The sequence below is a fragment of the Poeciliopsis prolifica genome, unplaced genomic scaffold, assembly GCF_027474105.1.
Source record: "Poeciliopsis prolifica strain line A6 unplaced genomic scaffold, Auburn_PproV2 SCAFFOLD030, whole genome shotgun sequence".
Classification (NCBI taxonomy): Eukaryota; Metazoa; Chordata; class Actinopteri; order Cyprinodontiformes; family Poeciliidae; genus Poeciliopsis; species Poeciliopsis prolifica.
Window position 1 is genome coordinate 4,872,882 of NW_026562405.1, and position 20,286 is coordinate 4,893,167.

A 20,286-nucleotide genomic window follows, 5' to 3' on the forward strand; every position below is an offset into this window, starting at 1 on the left:
CGACAAACCCAACCAGATTTATTTTATTGAAGTTTAAGTCTACTGTTTGGTCTAGATCTCACTTGTGACATTAATTTTAGAGGTAACTTTATTTATTGTTGTAAAATCTCCAGCCTGGGGAAATGTGATGATCTTGGGTTTGAGAGTTTAGTCATTAGTTTCTGTGTGATGTCGGTTTTTATGGAAAATATATTTAACTGTTAATTTCATCCAAGTTAAGTCATTTTTATGAAGGTCCAAAGAGCCAATTTATTTTTTGTTGGTTGTTTTCTAAATCCTTGTCTTGCTACGGCTGATTTAATTTGCTGTTTTTTGCTTCTCTTTTTAGGACATTTCTTTTTATTCCATCATTTTGCAGTTAAATGAACTCCCATCTCTCTCTGAGTGGATCTGGACTTTGTCTAGGCCACTTGCGGAGCAGCTCTTTTGATTTCATTTTTCCTGAAACTCTTTAGCTCCTTCGGTTTCTGTGACACATTAACCAAGCGTCCCAGCTGCTCCCGTCCTCAACCAGAAACCAAACACACACACACACACACACACACACACACACACACACAGTGGCTCTTTCGGCTTGCCGTTGCCCTGGTGCCGTGTGTAAACATCAGTCATCCCTCAGATCACCCTTCTGGTTTCAGGAAGTTCAGACTCCCGTCACGTTCTCCTGGTGTTTATCTGTTTGTTTGACTGTCTCTAAGACGGTTTAATCTGTGATTGTTGGATCTTTATCGATGCTGGTGCGATAATGAGAGGTGATGTCATCGTTACGCTTAGTTTCAGCCTGTGAGATCCGGAAACGGAGATTGTCGGAGCGCGGACGATCGACGAGCTGCGGCCTTCAGCCTGAGCTCAAAACTGAAGAAAAACTCCCAATCAGACTTTTATGAATCACTCATTTTTACAAACTCTTTTTCCCCCTGCATTATGTTTACAAAACTTTCTTTCAAAACAGATTTTAAACACCAGATTGGTATTGTTTGAATTTGTTTTTAGAATTTTTGGGGTTTTTTTTTGTCATACTTAATTCTTCTTCACTCATGTTTTTTTTACATATTTCCTACGTGGCATCGTCATTTGAACGCACCATCAGCCTGTCATTAGAAGCTGCTCAGAAGAACTAGATGAACATTTTGGTTTTCTTTTGTTGCAGTTACAACTTCTGGCCACAAGGGCATCCAGCAGGATTAGGGACGTTTAAGAAAAATAAATAAATTACAAAAAAAGTAATGAGAAATCAGTTCTACAAAAAGTCATAAGATGAGAGGAAGTCCTAATGCGAGAATAAAGTTGTGCTAATTTATACTGGTAAAGCTGTGATACGAGAAATCATGTAATCAAATTAATGAGAATAAAGTCATTATTTTAAGAACGCAGTAATTTTATTTCTTCTTGTAATATTGACTTCTGGTATTTTGAGTTTATTAATTAAAGGAAAATCTCCTCTGGCCTTGAGCTGTAGGGGTAAAAGGTTGCAGCCGAGTTGTCTGGAAGGTGTGAAGTGGGAATTGGCTCTTCTCCAATGTTAACAATGAATGAATGAATGACTGAGCGCCGTTTCAGTGATACTGACTCTGATCATGTTGCATCATCACATCACCATGCGATGAGTGGTTGGACTTTCATCCGGCACAGAAAGGATTTTTGTTGTTTCTTATTAATCTGAGTTTTACAATCCCACATTTGGCCCATTGCAATAACAGGAAAAAACTTAAATTTTTTGCCAAAAAAACTGACATGGGAGATTAATCTAAAAAATTCCTTGAAAAACATGGAACTTTTTTTATCTTGAATATTTGCTCAGAAATTGTAAGATTTTTCACATATTACAGAAAAATCTTGAGAAATTTCTGATCTTGTAAAGTTGGAAGTTCCACATTTTTTATTTAAGAAAACTTGATATTATTAATTTAGTCAGTTTTTTGATTCTGATTATGGTGAACACCACTTTGGTCACTTGTGTTTTTGTTTTGTTTTTTATTTAAATGCTTTATTGATGAAGCTGCAACTTGGAAATTTGACTTTCGGAGCTCAGAGATTTTTTTGTTTTTTCCTAGAAAATTGAGATTCTAAAATTTCAACTTGTTTTGGGGAGGAGGAGGAAAAAGGGAGTTTTATTTAATGCATTTGTTGCTGTGAACTTTTACATGACCTTTGGCCTCTCCTGGGCTCATCAGTTTCTTTCTGGCTGATTTCTGCTCAGTTTGTGGAGAATCAAAGAATCAAGATGGAGAAAAACGGGACTGAGCAGAAACTCATCTGGTCACATAATTTAGTTTCTCCACTCTAATGAAGACTTGACAAAGAGAGAGAGAAGTCATATGTGGGCCACACACACACACACACACACACACACACACACACAACACACACACACACACACACACACACACACACACACACACACACACACACTCGGAGGAGTAATTGATAACAAACGCAGAGAAAAGCCTCTCAAGGTCTGTGAGAAGTGAAGGACATTCCACCTGTTGTCCCAGTAACGCCGGCCGCTTTCCCTGTGATGCGTTCAGGTACCGCTCAAAGATACGAGAAAGAACATCTGCGGAAAATATCACAAGCTGGATCTCAGCCTGTGGTGGAACGACTTACTTCGGAACGTTTACCACAGTGAGATCGTAAACCGTGTTTTATCAGATTAAGTGATAAATCCGCAGCCTGAGAGAAAAAGTAAGAAGCCTGGTGGATGTTTCTACATTCGGGCGAGTCGAGCTCCATGGAACAGCTCGTCAGGCTTTCATCTTTACCAACATGCAGATTTTTCAAATGGTTGAAAATGAAAAACTGCACGAAACGAGGATGTTGTCTTGATTTTATCTCGTTTAGCAAAGCAAAAACCTGAACTTGATGCATTTAGACCAAACGATGCTTCTTTTAAAAAAACAACTTCAAATATCTTTTGACCATTTAAAAATACAACTTCCGTATTTTCCTTTTTCAAACTGCAAGTCTTGAAGAACAATTCTGTCTTTTTAGTTGTTTTTTTTTTTTTTTACTTTTGTAGCAAAAATCAAGATGGGGAAATGTTGATTTCTGTGTTGCAGAATTTAAACATTGTCTTATCTTGGCCTGCAGACGAGCTCTGCTGAACGGAGGCTCCTCATGGATTATTTTAACTTCAGTCATAAATATTGAGGACTTGAGGGACGCTGGGCTGATCTTCAGTCAGAGGAAAGTTGCATCATCACCGAACCTTTACCTCAGATTGGTGGAATGATGTGAACATCTGCTGCTCCTCTAATGATGCCGTCAGCCCTGCAGCTTCACCCATCTTGCTGCCCCAAATCGTCGCTGACTGGAGATGTTCTGCTTTTCTCCAGCCAGTGGCCTGCAGATGTTTCCATTCAGGCGTCGCCTCCTCTTCATCCCCTCAAACTTTGCTGAGCTGATCCCCGTTTCTCTCTGTTTTTCTTGTGAATCTTGAGTTTTCTGTCCTGACGTCGTCTTCGCTCTGTCTTACCGTAAGCTCTTCAAATTTCAAACTCCTTTCTCCTCACTCTGTAAATCATCTTCTTAACTGAGTAATGAGTTCCTTTTATTGGTTTCAGCGGACAGATCTCTGGCTGTGGCCATTTTCTGTTCAGTTTTCACAATTAGGCCTGTGTATGTGTTTCTGAAACGCAATATTTGTGTTGTGCAACAGTCTGTCCACTTTGGGACGATTAATCAGATTCATCGTTAATCAGTCGTTGGAGTACAGACTCAGAAAAGCGTCCATTTGCTGAACGAGTCCAGAGCAGTAACAAAACATAGTAAATATTTTCATGTGTTTAAGTGTAAATATAATACCTTACTATCAAATTTACAGACTCAATTACATGTAAATACACCATTTATTTGGTGACTGAGTCTGAAAAGGAGTATGATAAAGTTTCACTAGTATAATCAAACCCCTTTTTCATTCATTAATTAATAGCATAAATAATCCTCCTGTTTCCAGGATCCTTTCCAAAAAATAAATAAAACTAATACATTTTGCATTGGAGAAACTTTTTTCTTATGTTTTACTCTGAAGTCAGTATTGATCATATGACTATTTAGCTGCAGGTGCTTTCATTGCTACAGATCAAATGTTTTCTCAATGTGTTGCATTTCATGATATTATTATATACAGTTTAATGAAAAATCTGCAGAATGTGCCTTTTCATTGTTGTTAATCATCAGAATAATGACTGAAATGTAGGTTTTCTGCAGCCCTGCTCCAGCTGGTTGCCAGTGTTTTGGATCTCATTTGGTTTTCAGATGGAAAAGATTTAACAGTGAAGGCCGAAGAGTCTGTCAGTCTAAGCCTGGATCGGCTTCATGACGAAGTCTTCAGGGCAGCAGAGCGAAACCGCGTGGCGATCCAAACGTCATAAATAGTTTTTTTGCGTTCTGATGGGAATTGAGGCCATTAATATGCAGAATCTGCCCTGAATCTTTGAAGCGCTGCGTCTCCATAAGTCACGGCTGACAGAAGTGTTTGTGTTGGCCGTGTTCTCACACTCTGAAAGCTCACAGCTCTTTTTCCTCCTGCTAAAACATGTTTTCCTCTTGGCTCCGTTTGCTCCATCTTACCTCTTCTGTTGAGTAAAAAAAAAAAAAAAAACGCAGGCGGTTTTGTATTTATGGCTCGTTATTTGTAATTTTGGCTGGTAGAACATGCTGCAAGCTTGGGTGGCCCAGATCCTGATCTGAGACAAGCAGCGCTCCTTTATCCTGTAATTGCCATCAGATCAATAATCGCAACCAGATCTCAACACGAGCCGCTCGAATGAAGGTCTGGAGTAAATAAAAAGTTGAACTTGATAAACAGGTCTGGGTCCGATCTGCTTGATGCCCACCGTGACGGCTGGTTTTATGACGAATTAAAGTGGCATCTGAACAAAGAGCTCATTTTAAGGGAAAAGTCTTAACAGCTTTCAGGTTGTTGCTCTCGCTGAAAGAAGCCTTGTGCTGGGACACAATTAAAGCCATTACTGCACAAAGCATTGACAAATGGCCTTCATCCTTTCTGTGTTCTGCTGGGTTTGGTTACAAGCTTGCTTCAGGCTCTCAGAAAAATCCCGTCTCTGTTTATTCAAATTTATTTAAACTTAACTGTTTCCTTATGATTCAAAGTGTGCAGACTTGAATTAAACTGGTGGCGTTTCTCAGGTCCTGAGGGCTGAACTCCTCTGCAGCCTGCAGGACGGTTTCCAAAAGCCCCGCTGAGGTGCAACTGGGCTGAAAAACTGAGACGTGAAGAAAAAGAGCCGGTGACCGCGGCGGCTCTTTTTCTGTTGTTTAACGTATAAACAAGATAAAAACATGGCCATTCGTCTTGTGATTGTTGTCAGGACTCTCACGCCAGCAGACCAAGCTGTGAGTGTGTTGGAGACACAGGGTCCAGTGTTGCTGCTGGTAAGGTAACCTGAGAGAAGGCAGGATATAGACTTACCGATCAGCACACAACAGCTCTCTGAACAGACACTTTCTTTGTTTTGGTTAATGCCTCAGTGCTGGAGCTTCATCAAGAACAAATGTCACTAGTTTCATTCTTTAGAGAAACACTAGACTGATGAATGATTGTTCATTTTTGATAAAAGTGTTAAAAAGTCATAGGTTGGTTGGAAGTTTCTGTGAAGTCTGAAATTGTCCAGTACTGAAACAAAACACATCTGTGTTTTATGAGTGAGATTATCTGCAACAACTTCCCATAAAAAGGTTTACGTGGATCATTATTTGGTAACCCTACCTGTCCCCGGAAAGGCTTTGGATGTTTTCCTGCTCCAACGCCTCCAGGCTCAGACCAGTAATGAGATGGTCACAAAGTTCTGGAAAACTTGGATGACCCACCACTTCAGATATGTTGTTTTGGACCAAGAAAACCAGCAGGACGGCGTACCTCAAGGACCAGCATTCTTAAAAAGCTGACTTGTTTTGTTTTCTGCAACCTAATGAAGTGATCAAAACTTGGGGTGGATTTTTTTCCAATCATGTAAATTTTGAATCTGTTCTTTTGCCAGATTATTCACCCGACGTGTTTAAGATTTTATACCCGATATATAAAAGGTGATACCAGCAGAAAGGCATCTTATTGAGTCATCTTTCTGCATATTGTTTTAAAGTTGGCTTCTATTTTCGATCCTTGTTTGTGGGAGAAACATTTCACTCTGGTTCAGGTTTGAAGAAATGTTAAACATTTTGGGCAGAAAGGAAAAAATGAACATCTTTTCTGCTGTCTGTTTGTGAAAGGATGATTCAGGTTTGTTTCTGCCCAATGTATTTTCCATTACTTTGTCCAGTTTTTTTATGCATTTCATGTAGCCTCTATAAAAAAATATTGTGGTTGAAAAAAACATGAGCTGCCTGCCAAACGGCTACTATAAACTGTTTAAAGCCACCAAAGCAACAATGTGAAATATGTCGAAATACAACCAGAAATATCCGGCTGGAGGATAATTGGCCTTGCTGAACATCTTGGGTCTAACCTCTGGCTTTTTGTTGGAAACAAACAGAAACATTTAACTGTATAGAAAACGGTCTCATGTACAATTAGTATGGCAACAACATAAAATGCTAATTAGCTTCGTAATTAGTGTAATTTCCAAGCTATGTGGTTTGGCTGCTAATTTAGGCTGAATGGTTAAATATCTGACAAACATGAGAAAGGAAACAACCTATAAAGTTCTCAGCCACACTATTAAATGGCCTGGGATTATATTGTAGAATACGGTTTAGGATTATGCTAGCAAGTAGCCTTGGGATTAGCAGCTGCTCAATGCTACATTGACCAAATTGGCATCTGATTTTCACTTCTGATTTTGTTCAAAATAAAGATTTTTGAGTAAAACTGAGCAAAAAAAAAACAATGTGAAACACAGTTGGCAACTATATTTTGTTTTGTTGTTTTTGATAAAACATTAGCTTAGCCAATTAGCTTTAACATTCTTTGCTTGCAATTAAATTTTTATTATATTGGAACGAATACAGTAAATGATACAGTATCATTTATTGTCAAAAAACCTGCTCTAAACTAAATGTTTTAAATATGCTATGCTAACTAGCTTTGTAGCAGCCTTGCTAATTAGATGCAAAGTGAATGCTGAGTTTAGTCTAAACTCTAAAATGTTTGAAATTAAAACTATTTCAATGATGAACAATTAATCAATAAAACCCAGACGCTTTACGAAACTAAAAGTGCTACATTAAATGCTTGTTTTAGCTTTCTTACTTTAAAGTATTTTAACGATATCAATAAGGAGAGCATTGGGTCGGGTCGCCTAACAACCTGTCATTTCACAGCCGACCTTCTGGTTTTATGAGGCCGACTTGTCGTCTCCCGCAGAGCGTTTTAATGTGGGGAATGTTGTCTCACTTACACCTGTAAATATTCTGGCGCGGTGACAGACGTGACGCGGAGTTCGATGCCATCACTGTTTTTATATTTGGTTAATTATCAGTCTGACAAGAAGCTGATAAAAGATGAACGAGACACCAGGCCGTCTGCAGCTGGACCGATCTGAGCCGTTTATCAGTTTGTTTGTTTTCCAGTGAGTTTTAAAATTTCCAATCTTATACTTTCTGACATCAATCTTTCACCCCAATTAATTCACAAAAACAAAATGATGATTTGAGTTGCGCTGTTTTGCTTTTATAATCTTCTAATCAGACCGGAGTAAATAGAGATAATGGATCCTGTGTGCAAACTCCAAAAACTGTGGTTAGATTTTATTTTTTCAGCAGTCATGCAGATCTTGCCAAGAGATTGAGGAATGCATCATGTTGTCTGCTCACAAACCCCCGGTGTGTGTGTGTGTGTGTGTGTGTGTGTGTGTGTGTGTGTGTGTGTGTGTGTGTGTGTGTGTGTGTGTGTGTGTGTGTGTGTGTGTGTGTGTGTGTGTGTGTGTGTGTGTGTGTGTGTGTGTGTGAGAGATCCTTCACTGATAGTTACTGTGGTGAACCTCCTGCAGCCTGGCTCTGCTACAAACAGATTTTTCTTCTCATAATTCTTTTCTTTCCACTGATTGACTGAACTCAGACCAAATAAATAGTTTTTCTTCTTTAGTTTTAATTGGTCTGATGCATATCGTTTGACCCTAAAATGTTTTGTCTCTGCTGAAATCCAAAGACTAAAACATGTCAGAAAGTCAAAAGGATTCTCTGAGAGAGAAACTGATCTTTATGATCTGAGGTTTGTGTCAAACCTCGTTAAGGATGTAAAACAGACCAAATGTCGGATAACAGATGTTTGCATCAGCTCAGAAAATATGTAAGGCTGCCGCTCTCTGCATGATGAAAAGCTCATGGCTCCTTCCCTCGTCCTCCTCTTCCTCGCCACATGGCGGGTCTGGTTCTGATGACGACACGGCCTGGGAACCGGCGGGGTGAGGTCATGCGGGGCTAAGCGCTGCTGGGTGTTTGTTGCGAGGACGTCATGCCAGATGTCTGTGTGGTAATGACAGGGCAGCGTGGCCCGAGTTGCTCGGATCCCTTGTGGCTCCTGGTTCTCATTTCTGCTGCGATTTGTTCATCATTAATCATCTGTATTTAAACTTTATGTTCTGTTTAAACCCATTTCCCTTCCTGCTTGCTGTTTTTTTTTTTGTTTCAGCTGCAGTAAATTCCAGGATGCCAGTTTCACTCGAGCGTCTTATTTAATGGTCAGCAGTGGTTAGTTTGAGCTCTGAAAGCGAAAGGAGTTTGAGGTCCAGAATCTCGACTACCCGCCTCGGTCTCAACATTTAAATCCAGCTCTGCTAATGCGTTTCAACTTCTCTGTTCGTTCACTTCAAGCCTTTGTGGAGAGAAACTTTTTCTCCGGCTTTGATCTTCCTCAAACTTCATCCCTGCAAGCTGTTTGCATCCAACCACAGCCAGATTAGAGAGTCGGAGACAGAATGACACGGCCTCTGTTTCGTGCTCAACCCTCATTACTCAAATCAAAGACATTAAAGGCCTCATGGCTGCTTTTCCGTCTGTAATCTGGAGATTTTATGGCGCGATCGGCCCCCTCTGTGCTGCTGCTGCTGCTGCCGTGTGACTGCATGATGACTGACTCCGGTGTGTTATTATTTCACACCCCTGACTGCATGGGGACCTCGTGCACTAAGGTCCCCAGCGGCTCCTGCTGTTTGGGAGTGCCGTCATGCTGTTGGGAAGTTTGGTAATTACACCCCGAGTTTGTTAGTCATTGTAAATGAGCTTAAACGACACAAGAAGCTTGAATAGAGGGATCAGGCTGGATAAATTATGGGGTTGTTTAGGAACTGACAGATGTGTTCAAGCGTCACTGTTTGACAAGTCTTTACATTACTGAATTTCACTCATTATGAAAAGATTACTCGGGTCTCAAAGTCTCTTAATAATAGTGATCACGTTGGTTTTCTTTAGCAATGCCTAAAGGAGAGTTTAGAGAAACACAAACTGAGTTTGAAGCTGGGTAACATTTTAACGTCATCTCATGAGGTTGAGCTCTGATTTATACACCAAGTTTTATACTAATTAATAATTTGATTTTTGATGTTTTTTGAGCCTCCGTATTTTGATGCTTCTGTTGCACTTGAATTTTCCCTCTGTGGGAAAATAAAGAATATTCTTATTTAACTGGCGTCTCATAAAATGGTCTTTAAACTGGAGACACGGTACGACGGGAAGTTTCTGCACCTTTAAAAACTTAATGAGGATCAGCTGTGCAAACAAAATTAGGCTGCAGGTCTGGCTTTGTTTACAAAATCTAACTTTCCTTTGACTCTGATTTTAAAAAATCTGTTTTATATTTCATCAAGCATTCATTACTGTGAATCTGATCAAAACCACCACTGTTGATAAACATCCAGTTTATCAATAGCGATTGAAAAAGCTGGTTACGGTTGAACGTGCAGCTTTTTCAGGACTTTATCGTAATAAATACTGTGGATGAGTTTTTACAGGATCTGATTTACCTGCAGGCCGACTGAAGGACGTTCGGCCTTTGTTCTTCTGTCACCAGCCGTCTGTTTAGTGGAGCTGGGGGGTGCGAGTGGGTGGGACGTTATGATCTCACCCCACAGGAATCTGTGTGTTCAGTGGGTCGACCCACAGAGGAGCTCTGCATCCTGTTTACGGCGCAGGTACCCCCTCTTTTTAACAAATCTCCACCTGAGATCACCACTCAGGTTCCTTTTTCCCTTCATTTATTCTATAGAAACTAAATCTTTGGCTGTTTTCAACTAAAGGCCTTTTTGGGCACAACAGACAGATTTGGGCCAAACGCAGAGACTGTTTTGGCCGTTCCTGTTTTTAGCCTGTCGGTCTCAATCAGTAAAGTCTGGAAAAACCCACAAGTCATTTTGGTCCAGTTTCTACTGGAAACATCTTTGTCACTTAAGATGAAAGTAAATAAGATATAGTAAATTAAATAAGGATATAGTAAATTCTTTACTATAATTTAAGTAAATATTTTCACTTGATACAAGTGAAATAAAATAAATCACGTCTTCAATATGAAGAGACATTATTTGTCTTCAAGTGTAAAAACTAGAAACTGGTCAAAATCACTTGGTAGGATTTTGTGTTTTGCAGTGCATGTCTCATAAACTAGTCATCCTCCGCCCCGTTTGGGTTCGGGTCAGAGCAGGTATGCTTGGGCGTCGCTCTGGCTGCCGATGACGTCACTTCCTGTGCGGGTCGGGGTGTGGCGTGCTGATAAGAGCCGTTCGGCTCCAGCCCGCCTCACCTTTGCCCACACAAGCTCTCGGCTTTATCTCGCTTTCCTTTTCAGCCTTTATTTGCCGGTCCCTCCTAGCAGCAACCCTCCCGGCTCCCCGCCGCTCTTCCTGGGTGTTACTGCGTCTCCATAGACACGCAGCAACAAATCGGCAGGAAGCTCTAAAACTTCCCCTGAAGCAGAACGACGTGGGGAAACTGTTTGTTCCAGTGGAAAGGTGGATGTGACGCCTCCTCCCTGAACAGAACCGGGTTCGGGTCGCTGCGGCCGGAGAGGCTCATTAGCGGCGTAAACGCAGCTGATTGAACTCCTGACCTCTTTGTGAACAATGGGTCACCATGGCAACAACCATGGTTGCCCTGAAAACTGTTGACAAAGACGCAAACGGCTCCATCAGCTCTGCGCCCGTTTTAAATCTGGGAGAACGAAAGCTGAAACGCTGCAGTTATTCTCCGTTTGCAGCAAAGATCGTCTAACAGAAACACGGATTCAGTTGATGGTTTTACTTCAAACAAACAAAGAGGAACTTTAACACAATGGCAAATATCACAATACTATAAAATAAAACCACAAAGTTAGAATAAAGTAAAAAACAAAGTTGAATAAAAAAAAAAAGAGCTTTTACTCTACAAATACCATCTGCTTAGTGTTTTATTAAAATCTGAGTTAATTGGCAATGAGTCTCCCTGGGGTCAGAGGTCATGATGCTGCAGCCAGGCAGCAAACAAACAAAAGAACCCTGTTTGTTTTTCTTGGTAGAGAAACTTATTCTGTCCCACAGCATCACAGAAACCCCACCGTACTGAACAGTGAACAAGTTTCCATGTATTTTCTGTTTTAGCGACACTTTATGTTGAAGTTTTGCACCTCAACCAACCTTGTTCTAAAACAAATTTTAAAAAAACAGCCTTTTTAATAAAATTTCTATCAAATGGCAACGTTTAAGTTCCAGTAAGTCTTTGTTAGTGACTCAATAGACAGATTTATAATTGTTCTTTCTTAACGCGTTAAGAAAATATTTTTCAAACAGGAAAACAAAGCAAGTTGTCATTTGATGGTGAATCAATCAGAATATGTCAGAATGAAGCCAGACGTTTCACAATGTCAGTAATTGCGTTAAATAAACTGTTTATATAAATATCGTCTCCCAGTGAAAACAAAGATGATTCTTAAAAACATGATTCATGATCCGGCCTGCTGCGGCTCTTCCTGGATTCAGGCTACAAAATGTGAACTTGCAGAGTGATTAATCAGAGCGCTGAGTTCATCGGTGGGTGGGTGTGGGGTTAAAGGTCAATGGTGAGTGCTGCTCACTAGCAGGATGTTTGCTCCCAGCGACACGTAGCCTGTTGCACAAGTTTATTGCTGCGACCTCAGGGAGAAAAGGAAAGTTAGTGAATCCAGATTAATTGGAAACGAGGCGTAAACGAAACACACAGCTGGAATCTGAATTAAACCAACGGTGAGATAATGGGGAAGATTAGAAACGCAGGAATCCTGATGTCGTAACTTCTCCTCCGAGGCGCTCGGTCATCATTGTGTCACCAGGGGCGCGGCGCCTCCACCTCAACCTGAGCTGATGAGACATGTTTGGATCGCAGCTGTGGAGCAGAACCGGAGCTTCTGCCGTTTTGACCAGAAGGTTCTTCCAAACGCTGGGGATCCGACCTGTTTCTGTTGCACAAGCCTGCAGAGACAAACGCGTCCAGCAGCTCTCGGTGTGTGCTGGCTCCTCTGCTGCTGGGAAGTGTTTACAGCTCTGAGTTTCCACCCAGAAAACCAGCTGAACCCGCTGCAGGCGCTCCGGGGCGACCCACTGGGCTTTCCTCAGTGAAAATGTTACAAATATCCTCAGTTGCACAATCAGGATCATAATTTAGAAATGACAGCGTGTCAGGCTAACGGGGAGCAGGAGGCGATGGTTAGCATCCCCTCACTCCCAGTTAGTCAGTTTTAAGATTAGTTTTATCCAGCGGGTCCAAATATTTCAAGTTGAAAAAAACATAACAAAAACTACTCTTTTTTTTTTTTTTATGTCCTTTTACTAATAAAAAAAATTCAAAGCAGAAACCAGATGAATAGTTTGTGTTGCCTGTTATCAGTGAAAACTTCACATTATGTTTAAATCTGAACTGTGATCAAGGGCCGCACAAAAATGACATGAGGGCTGCAAATGGCCCCCGGGCCTCATTTTGGGCACCCCTGGCTTAATCTGTCTCTCCTGTTCGTGGTGTATAAAAACCCAATTTAAATAAACAAATGGGTAAGCCTGGTGGGGAAGTAAAACCTGGAGGCCCGCCAGGCTTATAATGCTCAAATATTCATCTACTGGATTCTGTTGCTGTTTTTATCACAAATGGAAAACAGTTTTTTATGTCGTTTATTCTGTACAGCTGGAGATCAAAGTTTCAGGTCATTAATTAATGAAATATGGAGAGACGACAATCTGAAGCTTTTTTTCAGCTCATTTATAGAACCAATAAAATATCCAGTCTGGATCAGAAAGACGTTGATGTAAAATCTGAAGTTTATTCTTGTTTGTTTCAGACTCTAAAGCGATCGTAGACGGGAACCTGAAGCTGATCCTGGGTTTGATCTGGACCCTCATCCTGCACTACTCCATCTCCATGCCAGCCTGGGAGGGCGAGGACGAAGAGGTGAACAGATTCCCGTCAATCTGGAACAATTATTCATTTAAAAACTTCTGAAAAAACATTTAGAGGGAGAGCAGATCTCATAGTTTTGTTTTCTGTTCAGGCAGAGACAAAGACGCCTAAGCAGCGTCTGCTGGGCTGGATTCAACACAAAGTCCCTGATCTACCGATCACCAACTTCAGCCAGGACTGGAGGAACGGGAGGGCACTGGGAGCACTGGTGGACAGCTGTGCACCAGGTAAACCAGGCAGATTTATTTTGAGCTCATCCAGCAGATTTCAGCCGGCACCAATGTTGCTTTACTGGTGTAAATCTCTGGTTTCTGCTGGGATCGGTTTGGTTTTGTCTGGCTGCTCATTAGAGCAGAGCTCGCAACGTTCAGCCAGAGTTTAATGCCTGAACGGTTAATTATGTTTTATAAGGATATTTTTGTCCTGTGTTTAACGGTAGAGTTGTTGCTGCTGATTCTTTTAACGAATGCCGTCTCTCTTCCAGGCCTGTGTCCAGACTGGGAGACCTGGGATCCAGTGAAACCAGTGGAAAACGCTACTGAAGCCATGCAGCTGGCTGACGACTGGCTGGGCATCCCACAGGTGGGTTTTCACCTGCGTTTGTTTGTACTTTACTGACGGTCGGTGCTCTTGTTGCATCAGTGGCTCATTTAATCATTTTATACGTTTTATGGAATAATTATCGTTTATTTTCTGGTAAATCTGCTCAGATTAACTCCAGGCTTTGAACCATTCAGCTGCCGTTTTAATTTTCACACCTACAAGCTCAGTTTTATTTGGTTACTTTTTTTGGCATGAGAAATAAAAAGCATCTCTGCCGACCCAAGGTTCAGGTCAGAGGTCATCGCCACGCCCAGATTTCAGGCCTGTTTCCAGCTGTAATAAATTAATCTGTGGGTTGAATCTAATAAATCAATCGCATAAATTAAAACAAAAATAAATGTTTTCCATTTTAATAATTTTTGTTTTTCTCTCTTTCTGCCAAAAACTGGATGACAGAAATCTCCAGTCTGGTTCTTTGGACTCATTTGGACCATTTTTAGAGACTTGATAATTATTGTTTATTTAATATGGATATTTAAAATGTCTTGCAGTTCCTGTGTCAAATATCTATTAGAATTTACACTTTAATGCTCTAGGAATGTTTTTATATTTGAAAATGGTCTGAAAGCAACAATATTATTATTATAATAACCTCTGGAACAATTTATTGCTTCAGGGCTGATTAAAAACTTCAGTTTTGCTTCTGTTTGTGTGGAGAAGGTTCTGGCTCCTGAGCGCTTCGTGCTCAGTGCGTGGCTGGGTTCAGAAGCAGGCGGGTTCTGCTGGACGGTTCAGTTGCTCGTCCTGATTCTCGTTGCCTGATGTCTGCAGGTCATCGCTCCAGAGGAGATCATCGACCCCAGCGTGGACGAGCAGTCCGTCATGACCTACCTGTCTCAGTTCCCCAAAGCCAAGCTAAAGCCCGGCGCGCCGCTCAAACCCAAACTCAACCCCAAGAAGGCCCGCGCATACGGACCCGGTAAACCCACACACACGCAGCGCTACGAAACCAAATTAACACGCCACACCCTGACCTCTGACCCTGCAAACCAAACCATCAGTCACAATTGTTTGGGATGCAGAAGGTCATGTTTTTTTCATTTGATGCTTAACTAAGTTTTGTTGCAAGAATTGTGAAAAACATTTTAGTTTTTTGTCCTCCCTCCTGTAGGAGGCAGTATTTCTGTCTCTTACGACTCTACTGCCTGTTATTTGGTGACAAAGTGATCAATATGACGAATAACAAAGTCACATGAAACATCATACCTTAGCGCAAATATTTCTAAATTCACACCACAAAATCTGTGATTTTAATTGCAAAAAAAGTTATGAAAACAATTAGAAACTAAAATGATATTTCATTTTAAGAACTATTTATAAAATGCAGAGACGGCTGTTAATATTTTAAATTTAATAATCAGTTTTATCAATACATCCAGGCACAAATGGCTCTTTAAGAATATTTATTGTCTTATTTTGGCCCAAGACGAAAATGAGTTTGACACCTTGGCAGAATTTTAAATGTTTCCACCGAAACACAAAATGTAAAGGTGAAACCAGACGCAGCGGATAGTGGGAGCAATGGGAATGTTGGTCTGACAATGAAGGGAAGCGACTTCCTGCTTAGGTGAACAATGGCACACACACACACACACACACACACACACACACACACACACACACACACACACACACACACACACACACACACACACACACACACACACACACACACACACACACACACACACAGGATTACAAAGTTTCCAAACTTTGTAATCCAGAAGAGGAAATACTCTGAATAGCTGCAGACATAACACACTAAAGCCTCTCAGTCCCTGTAAAATCATCCATGTTTTTCTGTTTTTCTGCCGTTTTCAGTTTTAAAGCCCAAACCACTGATTAACTGTCTGGTAGCCTGAGAACAGTCTGTTGAAAATTCAATTAACTTCCCCCTCAGTCACACATTTTCCATCAGGAGGATGCGTGACTGAGGGGGAAGTCATGAATTATAAAACGGTAAAAATAGCTAATTTAGTTAACTCATCAAATTCCCTTTTACTGTTAAAAGTCTGAACAGAAATTACTCCAGAAACTAAAATCCTGCCTCCGGTTCTAGGGTTGTAACGTTTCCAGAGGGGAAACGGTTCAGTCAGAGCCCAGTTTGGCCCAGTTTGGCCCAGTTTGGCTGAATCATTTTCAGACTCGGTGTGTGGCGCAGCAGTCTGTATTTAGTCTGTTTGCTCAGACTTTTTTCCAACCTCTTTATTTATGTTTACACAATTCAAAACAGAACATTACCAGAAACAGGTGATTAAACAAAACAAACGTTTCCCGTTTGATGGAGCAGGTTCCCAAAACTTTCTATCACCTATACACTGTAAAAACAGAACAGTACTTTCAACATGTTGCATCTGTTGTTGAAAATATATAGTTTTTCCATAATATACACTTAAACAAAAAAACTGTTTCCAATTAGCAGTTACCATTTTCTTGACAATCATCAATAAAATGTCTCTGGTCGGCATTTAAAACGTCAGCTAGCTTAAGTTTATGAGCTGCTGTTTATGCTGTGCAGGAATCGAACCCACAGGGAACCGAGTGCTGCGTCCTGCTGTGTTCACTGTGGACACGTTCAGCGCGGGTCAGGGTCAGGTCATGGCCTACCTGGACCATCCAGACGGCACCCGGGAGGAGGTAACGCTCTCTTTGGCCATTCTGGGCTCCGGTCAAAGGTCAAAGGCTCACTCTCAAATGTCCCTGTGTTTGTTTTAGCTGAAGGTGGAGCCCAACGAGGGCAAGAAGACGTACAGCGTCACCTACGTTCCTCAAGTCATGGGGCCTCATAAGGTGAGATTTATGGTGACAATAATAGTAGCGTCGTAAACGTTTGCTTCGCTTAAAGTCGGACTGAATACAAAATTCACATTTTGTGTTTTTTATATTTTTCTTTGGGTCTAAAGCAGCTCAAGCACTTAAAAAAAACACTTAGCCATTTTTTGGCATTAAGTTGATGTATTTTTAAGCCGTTTCAATAACCTCCTGATTAAGTTGCGTTCCAAGGACACTGCATCGTTTCCTAGAAACCCCAGTGAAACTTTGCCTGTTACCTAGCAACCCAAGCAGAGCTCCAGCACATTTGGTCAGCTGGTTTTACCGCTGCATGCACTATACAGTGGCTGCTGGAAAATACAAGTGTTTTGATGTTGACTTGACATACAGAAACAACTTCCTGTATTCTTGTTAGTTGTGCAGGAGACTCTACTTCTGCTTTTCAAAGCTGTAAAGTTGTATAATTGTGCATTTATTTGGAGCCATTTTCATGTGCGAGTGTAAAAGTTGAGTTTGGGGGGTGTGGCTATTAGTAGCTCTGCAGGTTTAATTTATTTTGGATGTATTAACATGTCTTCCAGTTCCAGTGTTAAATGTTTTAATTAATTTTCAGAGAGTGTACTTGCATGACTTTAACTTTGTATAACTTGGAATTATCTCAAAAGAATTTATCTAGCCAATTGGATCATAAGAGCTATGACCATGCTTTGGATTGAGCTACCCTCACCTGTTCTAGAAAGATCAAATGTCACCTTTAAAGTCTGGAGTTGATAACAAATAAATTTGTTTTCTAGGTGACAGTGTTGTTTGCAGGACAGCAGATTCCTAAAAGTCCGTTTGAGGTGAATGTGGACAAGGCGCTGGGAGATGCATCCAAAGTAACGGTGAAAGGCCCGGGAATCGAACCTGTGGGCAACATCGCCAACAAACCCACCTACTTTGACATCTACACAGCAGGTGAGCTGCACCGACCCGCCGCCGTCTCTTTAAGCTGGTTGACACTGAAGCTTTCTTTGTCTTTGTTTGCTCTGAGCAGGAGCTGGAACGGGAGATGTGACGGCCATGATCCGAGACCCACAGGGCCGCCAGAACAGCGTTGAGGTGATGATGGAGGATAAGGGTGACGGCATGTACCGCTGCACCTACCGCCCCACGCAGGCCGGACCGCACGCCATCACCATCACCTTCGGAGGAGTGGGAGTCCCCAAGAGCCCCTTCGCTGTGGACATCGGACCGGGTGAGACGTTTATCCTTCATCGTTTTCATTAGGCTGGACAATAAATCGATATGATTTACCACCGTTAGTCTAAGAAGGTTTCTTCTGGCATCAACCAGATTTATTCTGGTTGACCAGTAATTGTAAGCAAACAATTTGTTGTATTTAAATCTCACAAGTGTTTATTCAAAACATATTCTGTCAGTGGCATCAACAGACTCTCGCCCGGCCCGCGGCCGGCTAGCGACACTCGCCCGGCCCGCGGCCGGCTAGCGACACTCGCCCGGCCCGCGGCCGGCTAGCGACACTCGCCCGGCCCGCGGCCGGCTAGCAGTAACTTTGAGTAATTCATTAAAAACAATTGTGGATAAGAGGAAAGGTCACACTGCCAGTGTGGTAGTATTTCAGATATTTAAAACTAATCAGTAATTATCAACTGGCAGATATGTAATGCTTATATGATGTGTTTTTTCGGCCATGTTGTTCAGCACTACTTTTGATCAACACACTGCTGTCAGTTCAAGTTTCTGTCTGTCTGTCAGCCTGCATGCCAGGCGCCTGCAGGGCGACGGGTCGGGGTCTGCAGCCGGCCGGGATGCGGGTCAAGCAGGTTGGGGACTTCAAGGTGGACACCAGGAACGCTGGCAGTGGAGAGCTGAAGGTGCTCATCAAAGATCCCAGTAAGTGAAGTTTGTTCTTCCATCAAACTTTCAGAGAAACCTTAAAGTCCTTGAGTTTTAATAATATTTTTACTGCAGCTGCTCTGTTACTTTTTATTGTTTTGTACCAGGCAGACACTGTTATAAAGATAATATTGAAATAACAAATTTCTAGTTCTGAATGCTAAAAGCTATTAAACAGCTGTTGGATGTTAGCTTCCCTTCAAGGCTAACTGCACATGTAGCAACTTGCACAACCAGCAGTAATGAATAATCATTTAACTTCTTAATAAATCAGGTTTATAAAATATAATTCCAACCAGCTAGTTTTTTTAAATAATTGGTTTGGTTCTCGTGTCTCTGGGATTCCAATCATTTTTAGGATTTCTAAGCTCGTTGCATCAAAAGGGGAATTATCAAACTATGAGCTGCTGCTAGCATCTCTATCATGGTTGTTAGCGCTTTGTTTCTGTGAATAAAATATTTAATATTTAAATCTCACAAGTGTTCATTCAAAACATATTCTGTCAGTTTATTATGAAGTCTAGTAATGAATTACTTGAGGATAACAGTTTACTAGAGTTCGTAATGAACTGTTGGTCCATTTGCTCTGATTCTGCTGCTTATCATGTACGGAAACCAACAGGACCAAAATATGGCAACATGTCTCCTTCACATGCTGTTATCTTTTCTTGATATGCAAATTGTGTTCATAACTTAGTAAATCCCAGACAGATGGTTTACGTCTGGATAAATCGTTGGATGAAGAGCCAATCAGAATGCTGCCCCAAGTGGCAGAAACAGGAAAATAAACATTTAGCATGAATTTCATAGACTAAGAATGTGTAATGAAGCAGACGGATATTTATTGTTTGCCTTTCAGGGAGCATTTCAACTTTTGTTAAGCTACTATAGAAAATATTTAATACTTTTAGATCTTTAGCGATGGACCAGTCAAAGTATCTGCCACGCCTCTGAAGGCTTGTCATTCCACTGCTCCCATGTTTCTTTAAGAGTCTTCCCCTCTGCATTCAATCAACTTTTCCCAAGAATAAAAGGTCTTAAATAGAATTTGACATTATTTAATCAGTTTTTACTGTTTGTCCTTGCAGAAGGCAACGAGGAGCCGGTGAAGCTGGTTCTCAGTCAGGACGGTGTTTTCTGCTACGAGTATTACCCGAGAAGTCCTGGAAAATACACGGTGTCCATCACCTGGGGGGCTCAGCACATCCCCAAGAGGTGAGCAGCAAAACGAACCTTTGACTTCAGCTCTGCAGGATTACATCATCTGGTCTGACTGGAATGAAGTGCTTGTTGATGCATATTTTGATTTCTGTGCTCACAAAAGCGCCACAGTGTCTCTTGGAGACAAGCTGGAGGATTTGGTTAATCAGAACCGAATGTTTAACAGACCAGAAAGTTTGAGGTTCCTGATAGTTTCAACAGAGTGGTTTATCAAGCGCAATCACCTTAAAACAAAACTTTTCTTTTCTGCTGAGTGAAAGGAAAACCAAGCAGGTTATAAAAATCCACATTATGCAGGAGGAAGATGAACATTTGTTCTCCTGATTCAGACGGAAATTATAAATGTTTTTCTCAGTGATTTGAGATATTATGGAAAAGGAAAATCCCCCTAATATTCAACTTTTCTTTTCTCAAAATTTGGAGAAAACATTATTTGTTTGT

General features: G+C 41.2%; 1 protein-coding gene across 3 annotated transcripts in view; it reads left to right on the top strand.

Moving 5' to 3' along the window:
* The window catches only part of LOC129372683 (filamin-B), a 58,110-nt gene that overhangs the window by 9,329 nt on the left and 28,495 nt on the right, over window positions 1-20,286 (top strand). For all 3 annotated transcript variants that reach the window (XM_055050107.1, XM_055050105.1, XM_055050106.1), the window contains exons 2-11: window positions 13,232-13,341; window positions 13,442-13,577; window positions 13,835-13,932; window positions 14,725-14,872; window positions 16,472-16,590; window positions 16,669-16,743; window positions 17,520-17,682; window positions 17,762-17,962; window positions 18,484-18,621; window positions 19,713-19,839. In XM_055050107.1, the coding sequence (XP_054906082.1) occupies window positions 13,232-13,341; window positions 13,442-13,577; window positions 13,835-13,932; window positions 14,725-14,872; window positions 16,472-16,590; window positions 16,669-16,743; window positions 17,520-17,682; window positions 17,762-17,962; window positions 18,484-18,621; window positions 19,713-19,839 (1,315 nt within the window). The remainder of the gene's footprint in view (window positions 1-13,231; window positions 13,342-13,441; window positions 13,578-13,834; window positions 13,933-14,724; window positions 14,873-16,471; window positions 16,591-16,668; window positions 16,744-17,519; window positions 17,683-17,761; window positions 17,963-18,483; window positions 18,622-19,712; window positions 19,840-20,286) is intronic.